General features: G+C 31.8%; 1 protein-coding gene across 1 annotated transcript; it reads right to left on the bottom strand.

The window, feature by feature from the left end:
- Positions 1-465: 465 nt before the first annotated feature.
- LOC139484318 (glucose dehydrogenase [FAD, quinone]-like) lies at positions 466-7,376 on the bottom strand. Its single transcript, XM_071268055.1, has 4 exons — positions 7,298-7,376; positions 4,013-4,224; positions 2,226-2,415; positions 466-635 (listed from the first exon to the last, which is right to left on the bottom strand). Exons 1-4 carry the CDS (start codon positions 7,374-7,376, stop codon positions 466-468), a joined length of 651 nt encoding a protein of 216 aa, XP_071124156.1.
- Between the last annotated feature and the right edge of the window lie 1,223 nt (positions 7,377-8,599).

The following is an 8,599-nucleotide window of genomic DNA, read 5'->3' on the forward strand; positions in this document are numbered from 1 at the left end:
TGTGCAGCAAAGAACGACCTGCAACATCATCCAAATGGTCAAATTACCCCTTAAGGAGTTATTGTCCTTTATTGTCAATTTAAAAGAATTTCATATTTTTTTTTTAATTTTTAAAATTTGTATAAATTATTTTCCACCCTTACTACTGGGCCAAGTTCATTATATATAGAGATAATTGTAAGCAGCAAGAATGTTCAGTAAAATAAGATCTACAAACAAATCACAATCACCAAATCAAAATTTTGTCACGAATCCATCTGTGTCCTTAATTTGATATGCACAAACACCAAGGTGCGCGACACATGCTCTTTAGAGCCTCTAGTTAATTTGACTTGGTTTATCTTAAAATATATTCACTAGATTTGAATATAGGCGACTTACTGTAAACTCTAATTCTCAGTTTACTTTGATCGCTCTTAATAACACCTACCGACCGTTCAAGACCCTTATGGGAAGTCATGATAGTTAATAACCACCCACACCATTAATACTAACTAATAATCTACCTATCGGATCATCACTATTACAATCTACTGTAGAAAACCCAATTTCCTTTGCCGCTGTTTGATGAAATGACTGTAAAATACTCCCAGTAGTCTCTTTTATGTTGATAGGTCCATGTAGTCCTCGTAAAGCTATAAAACATATGAATTCACACATATGACTGAAACTGACTTGTCTACAATTGATTATAAACCAATTGTTTTGATATTTTCAAGTTTTAGTGATTGATAAAACCATACAAGCAGTATCTAGAAAGGATATTTTTAAAAAAGACTCATTTTGCCAATAATGATTTCACATTCCATTTACTTAAAAAACTCACCAAAGATAAAAGGTGTTGGCTCCTTACGCCAGATGTTCATTTAATATTTAACCAACACAGCTAGATTATGAAAATTATTAAAAAAGAAAGGAAAAGATTATAGGATTTTTTTTTTCAGAGGTAATTGATGTGTAAACCGGGGCGATTAACTCACAAACTGTATAAAAGTCCGAAGTCACATGCACAAATGAGAAAAATGTCGTAACCTAGGAGTTGGCCGCCATATTGACTTTCCAAAATCCACAAATGTTCAAAAACTGCAACGGAATCTAAAATAAATGAGCACCTACCTCAAATTTTTTTTTTATTGAGATATTATCCAAACTTGAAGCGTTCAAGTAACCAAATAATATCTCCAATGAAAATGTTCATTCGAATGACGTCATGTTTTGATATGACGTAAATTCGCCAAATCATTCATGACATTTCGCGGAATTTTATCTTAATTTTACACATTTTCGAAGATTTAGTGCATTTTATTTATTTCTTTTTTTTGGTTATAAATGCAATAGAGTAGACACAATTGTTATGCATTTGTTTTTTAATTTTAATTTGCTGAAAATCCCGGGATTTCTGAACGCTTGTGTATCGCTCATGAACAGGTTACGAAAGTAGTTTCGGAAACATGGTTTATCCAATTGTAAACTAAGAGAAAAAATTTAAGTTACCAATCCAATTTAAGTATTTACAGATATGCAAATCATATAAAAATTATTGAATTATAAATATAGGTTTTAAAAGTATTAGTCCAATTTGGCTAAGGCCTCTATGCTTTGTATATACCAACCTTAGGTTGGCGATTGTTTTACTTTATTCACAACAATAAGGAGATGTGGAATGATTAACAAAGATACAAATGACCACAATTCTCAAAATCTGACAAAACAGCTTGTAAATTAATTTATGTTGACAGCAATGCAGAAGAGGGACGAAAGATACAATAGGGACAGTCCAACTCATTATTCGAAAATAAACTGACAACGCCTGGCTAAAAATGAAAAAGAAAAACAGACAAACAACAGAACACATGACACAACATAGAAAACTAAATTTTTATGAAACCACGATGTTCCTCTTTAAGTTGGATATACACACATATATATATCTATATCATTGAGTGTTAAACGGAGAAGCATTGAACATGTTGAAATAGCAGATCGAATCACAATTCAGATAGTAATACACCATTTAATCATAATTAGTTCTTAGTGTGTAATGTCCTTTTGTTCGTATAATTTGTAAGTACAGATTTTTGTTAATTTTGTAGCTTTGAAATATTACAAATGTTAATTCTTTCAAATGCAAAATAAGAGATCATTTATTGAAATTTACCTAGCTGTATAAATTCGGTAAGTTTAATACTACAAAACTATTCTTTAAGAATAAAAGTATATCATACTTGAGTCTCCGTAAGATGTATCTGTAGCATTTTCGAGTTTTCTGAAGAAGGGCAAGACATCGTCGTATCCCCAACCGACTGCCCCTTCGTGTTCCCATTGATCATAGTTGTTACGACTGCCTCTTACAATATTTTGTGCATTGATCGACGATGAACCTCCAAGCACTTTGCCTTGTGCTATGTAAGCCCTCTATATTAATAAAAAAAATTAGTAAAATTAAGATGTGCATCTAAAGAAAGATAAGAAGTTAGCAATATCCTTTAACTCCACTTTCCGCTATATAGATGATGTTCTTTAACTAAATAATTCAAAATTGGGGACTATGTGGAAAGCATTTATCCCATCGAACTAGAGATAGAGGATACTACAGATACAGTTCAGTCGGCCTCATATCTTGACTTACATCTAGAAATTGACAATGAAGGTCGGTTGAAAACAAAACTTTACGAAAAAACAGATGATTTCAGCTTTCCAATTGTGAACTTTCAATTTTTAAGTAGCAACATTCCAGCAGCACCTGCATACGCGGTATATATCTCCCAATTGATACGATATTCCCGTGCTTGCATTTCCTATCATGATTTGCTTGCTAGAGGGTTGCTGCTCACAAGGAAGCTTTTAAACCAAGAGTTCCAAATGGTGAAGTTAAAATCATCCCTTCGTAAATTTTACGGACGCCATCACGAGTTGGTTGACCGTTATGTAATAACCGTTTCACAAATGATATCGAATATGTTCCTTACGTCGTAACTACAATCTCCTTCCCTTTCTTGAATGTGACCAACCGAATTAAACTATTTACTGGATTTGTTACCACATACGCAACACGACGGGTGCCACATGTGGAGCAGGATCTGCTTACCCTTCACTTCAGTTATTGTACTATGAACAACAAAGTTATTTAATTTTTGATAAATATTTCTTATCTTCATTACTGTATATACCTAACAACAAAATTATTCATTAACCTCTGTATATTATTGCGTGTGGGGGCATTGTTTTCAAGTTATGGTTGATTGAAATTGTTTAACATATCACACCTTATTTCATTAAATTTGTATTTACATTGTCATGATTGTGTCATAAGTCAAATGTGAAAGTTCATTGTATTATCTTTTGTTGATGTTAAGCTAGTAATTTATGGGAGCCTTTACAGTTTGCTGGTTGGTGTGAGAAAGTTCATTGGCCTTTAATGGTTTTCTTTTATAAATTTGACTTGGATGGAAAGTTGTCTCATTGGCACTGATACCAATTCATCTTATATCTTATTTAAGCGTGTTTACATGTCTTACAACAAACATAAAACACCGCAATTAAACAAGGGTTCTCTGTTATGGGTGTATACCAATATATGCATTCGTGGCATTCATAATTGAAATTTGAAATCAACACTTAGTCGTTATCTTATGCTACAATAGATTGAAAGAAGATTGGATTGTGATTTTTACAAATTGAACATACAAATATGAATAAATCATATGAAATTTGTCACCAAAGCGAAATGGTATACGAATTTTTCAGCAAAACCACATGTTTGACTTGAAATACTTAGCATAAACTGTTTGATTCAGTCTATTGCACCGTTTTAATATATATGTGTCTTATTCTATTGAACTAATGTCGATTGTCTTACTTAACCGTTTCAACCTGACTCAGATGTTATTTTTTTTATATTGATTTTCGTTCGCGACAATAGTTCTGTAAACATATCAGTCGCTCACCTGCAAAAATAGACACCATTATGTAACTTTATTCAAAAACATTATTGATATAAAAAAGATATAACCTCATTTTCATAAGCAAAATGGGAGTACTTTTGTTGAACAGAATGATATCCCCAATCTTTCTCTGAACCTATAAGAGAACCCCACAGAGATGGTATTTGGGTTACGTCATCCGGTTCCAAATCTGACATTCCAGCTTCCAACAAAAGAACTGAAGTATCATAATCTTCCGATAATCGAGTGGCAACAACACTACCTGCAGAACCAGCTCCTACTACAACATATAATAAACAAAATATAAAGTTTACATATTCACACAAAGTTAACCTATTCTTACAGATTTAACCTACTCGTACAGAGTTTACCTATTCGTACAGAGTTTACCTATTTGTACAAAGTTTACCTTTTCGTTTAGAGTTTACCTATTCGTACAGAGTTTACCTCTTCGTACAAAGTTTACCTATTTGTACAGATGTATGCAGTTTACTTGATAAGTTGTCGTGTTTTAAAACTGCTTTAAACGGTCAAAGGACCCAAATCAAAGTAATTTTTAAGCACACTTGGACCTTGGATTGTCTCATTTATGACGGCTGAAGATTTAACTTAAGATAGGTCTGCTACTGGAGTGAACTTCGAAACCAAGCTATGTTGTACCTTGAAAATTAAATTGAAACAGACGTATTCAGCTATTAACCTTTTGTTATGTCAATTGTTCGACTGGTACTCGCTTGGAAGGCCGAGTACTCGAGTACAGTTTGTTGTAATGTTAAGGAGACTCGCGGGTATAAGATTTTCAGAAAAAAAAATAAACATTTATTTTTCATTAAAATTTTTATTAATTACCTTAAGGTGGTACCTAACACTACAGGGAGATAACTCTGTAAAATCAGCAGAACGTTTTAATGACGTTGTGTTGTTAAGGGAATATCAAGCTTCTCAGTGATCAAAATAAGTTTTTGTCGAACTGCTATATAACCAGTGTAATTTTTCAGATTAAACGGTTGGTTCAAAGTTTTTGAAATTTTTATATTTTTGTCAAAGGGTCAAACTAAATACTTTGTCAAAATTTAAAAAAGATTAAACGAGCCAAATTAATTTTAGTTCAGGTGTTAGGTACCACCTTAAGTAGTTGATACTTTATCATATGGTACAAAAATGATTAAAAAAATTGATTCCTGTTGGCCCAAGGTGACTTTTAAAATGTAGATACCATTGAAAAAGCTTCAAATTATCTCCCTTTGGTGCAAACATGCTATTTGTTTGCATTAAAATTAAAATATCTTTTTTAACACATTGGTGACCTATATTTGTTATTGTTGTTTACGAATAAGCAGAACATAAACAAAATAATTGTAAAATTTCAGCGATTTCTGTAATTAAGTTATTTTTTTATTTCAATATTACCGCTATTTCTCCTATTAGTTCCACAGAAGAAAGAAAAACATTACCAAAAAGGTATGCTTCTTTCGAAGGCAGGTTGTGAGCGCAAATGAACGGTTTTTTTATTTCATTTTTCTATTATTAAAGTATAAGATAAAGTTCATTTTATAGAAAAATATAGCGAAATCCTATGTTAAATAAAAAAAATCATTTAGACCCGCGAGCCCCCTTAAGATATTTCTCTTCACATTTCCATTCACTTAAGTTCCGTTGAAGTATGTCCCTTTCATAATACTAAATAAAATCAATAAACCACCTAAATATATTTATCCGGAGGATTCTATTAGTTATAGTAGTACCAGCAACGTCCATTTTTTCAGGTGCACTACTTGTAACAAAAAAATAGAAAGTCAAACAGTCTTTCATCCGAAATTGTTGACCAGATCATATTTCTAAACCAGAACAAAATCAGAGTGGCTTGTGGTGAACTCTACGCGACTGATTAGAGACAAGCGCTATAAAACCAGGTTTAATCCACCATTTTCTACATTTGATAATGCCTGTACCAAGTCAGGAATATGACAGTTCTTGTCCATTCGTTTTTGATGCGTTTGTTATTTGATATTGCCATGTGATTATGGACTTTACGAATTGATTTTCCTCTTAGTTCAGTTTTTTTGTTATTTTACTTTTTTGTAACGGTGTTTGTACACGAACAACACTTTCATGGATTAATAAATAACTCATCACAAGCCGTAAAAACTTACCTTGGTTTATTAATCAAGACTTCTATGTAAACGTGATTGGTATGAGATGGACACTTAAATTAATTGAATTGCTCTCCTCAGTGGAAACTTAACTATTTTGAAACATGCTAATTTACCGGTGCCGCATGTGGAGCAGGATCTGCTTACCCTTCCGGAGCACCTGAGATCACCCCTAGTTTTTTGGTGGGGTTCGTGTTGTTTATTCTTTAGTTTTCTATGTTGTGTCGTGTGTGCTGTTGTTTGTTTGTCTTTTTCATTTTTAGCCATGGCGTTGTCAGTTTGTTTTAGATTTATGAGTTTGACTATCCCTTTGGTATCTTTCGTCCCTCTTTTACAATTTATAGATATGCAAAAGTACGAGAACGACATGTTCAAACCCCAAAGTCGAAAATAGACTGACAACGTCATGGCTAAAAAAAAATATCAGACAACTGATAGTGCAGAAAAACAAAACACAGAAGAGATAAGACCGAGCAACACGAAAAAGCAAAAGTCAAATATTATTGTTTACAAATTAATTGACAAGTCGTATTTAAAAAAAAGTAACAACTCCTCAGGAACAGATGATACATATATTGTTTACTGAGTAGGACTTTATATGTAAATATTTTTAATTTTATTGGAATTTGGTTCATGAACAAGTACACAAATAATGATTCCTTTTATATAGGTTATTTGTAGAAACGGCGGTCGGTAATTCATTGTTTAATTGACAAACAAACAAAAAACCAGAGGGTCATGCTATGTTTGAAGTACGTTTGTCTTTCGTTAATATGTTTAAGAAAGGTAAATAAAAACACACTGCATCCAACCTAAAATCTAAACTTTTCAATAGAAGTTTAATATTCATCCGAGTACTCGCGAGTACTCGAGTATTATGACCGCGTATCCGAGTATTAAATTTTAGATCTTTTGACATCCCTTTTAGTTACTAATGGTTACATTGGTTGTGAAAGAATTTTAACATTGCTACATAAACATAAATACACTATGCGTATTTTCATGTAAGCTCTTTGTTAATTTATCATTAAATAATGTACATTCTTTTTGATATGAAATCCTATCGTATTGAAGCTTTTAGATTTTAATCATGCACAAAACTGACCATAATTTACGGGGGGAAAACGCAATCTTCAACAAATATCTTTGTACGATCACAAACCTAAGTTATCTGTCAAAACTCCAAAGTCAAAAACTTACCGTCGATGTAATCATACATCTCTTTGAAGGATTTCTCATAAACTCCTGGTGGATCTGATTTTCGTTCAGGAAGAACCATCGCAAGAAAGTATACAAGTGATGCAATTGCTGATTTACGCACTATCACTTCTGCGAAAAACATTGTCTGTTGATAAACTATTGGGTGATAAATATCTATAAATAAAAATCAAAACAATCCAGTTAAATTCAACTACCTTGATTTTATGTAAGCCTGGAAAGGAAAATATCATATCAACGAGGAACTGAAGAGGAATTTGATGTTTTAACAATTTGTACAAGAAGAAGTAATTGCTATAACACGTATATATACATGTAATTTTAAGGTATCAAATTTTATTTGCAATTATGATTTATCAATTAAAAGTGTTTATGATTTATCTGAGCATGTCATTGAGAAACATTAAAACCATGTCTTATTTTTACTAATGTAATGACTTGTTTACTTTAAGAAATACACATTTTCTTAAGATTTTATTTGTATATTGAATTTCGAAACGTGTTTAACTAACGTAAAATGTTTACTGTAATCGGTTATGAATCTTATATATCTGTCCAGTTTAGACATAACATTCCTAACTTCATTTTTTTTAAAATGTTTTATCAAAATAACAAATCCCCATTTAAAAAGAAAAAAAAGAAAAAAAAAGAAGAAAAATGAACGTCATCCTAAAATTTTACCTTTTCAGAAGCTGTTATCAAATGATAATGTAACAATACAACAAAATATAAAGGTATGCATCATCTAACTTACCAGGTTTTACACCTAATGATAATCTGTGATGAAAGAAAATACATGCATGATTATGTGTTACGGTTCATTTCTTCGATAAGTATTTGTAAATGTCATAGCATGTTAGATTATAAATAAAAATACTGAACTCCGAGAAATATTCAAAACATAATGTCCCGATTCAAAGAGGAAAATAAAATGGTCAAACACATCAAACGAATGGACAACAACTGTCATATTCCTGTCTTGGTTCAATCATGTTCTTATTTAAGAAAGTGGGAAAGGTGTAAAAAACCACAGACATAATAGGGGAAATTGTCAGAATAGGGGAAAAGCAGTAAACGTTGTGCAATTATTCTAATCACTATAAAAACAAACAAATATATAAACAAACATTTACAATCGCTCAATAACACAATGTCGGGATGTATAAGTACATATCTAGAGCCAAGTCACATACAAGAAAGAAACACGAAAAGCCACACAGACAATTTAATCATATTAGTAAAAACGAACAACAAGAATACAAAAGTTATCGTACAACAAAAATT

This window comes from Mytilus edulis, chromosome 8 (genome assembly GCF_963676685.1).
Source record: "Mytilus edulis chromosome 8, xbMytEdul2.2, whole genome shotgun sequence".
Classification (NCBI taxonomy): Eukaryota; Metazoa; Mollusca; class Bivalvia; order Mytilida; family Mytilidae; genus Mytilus; species Mytilus edulis.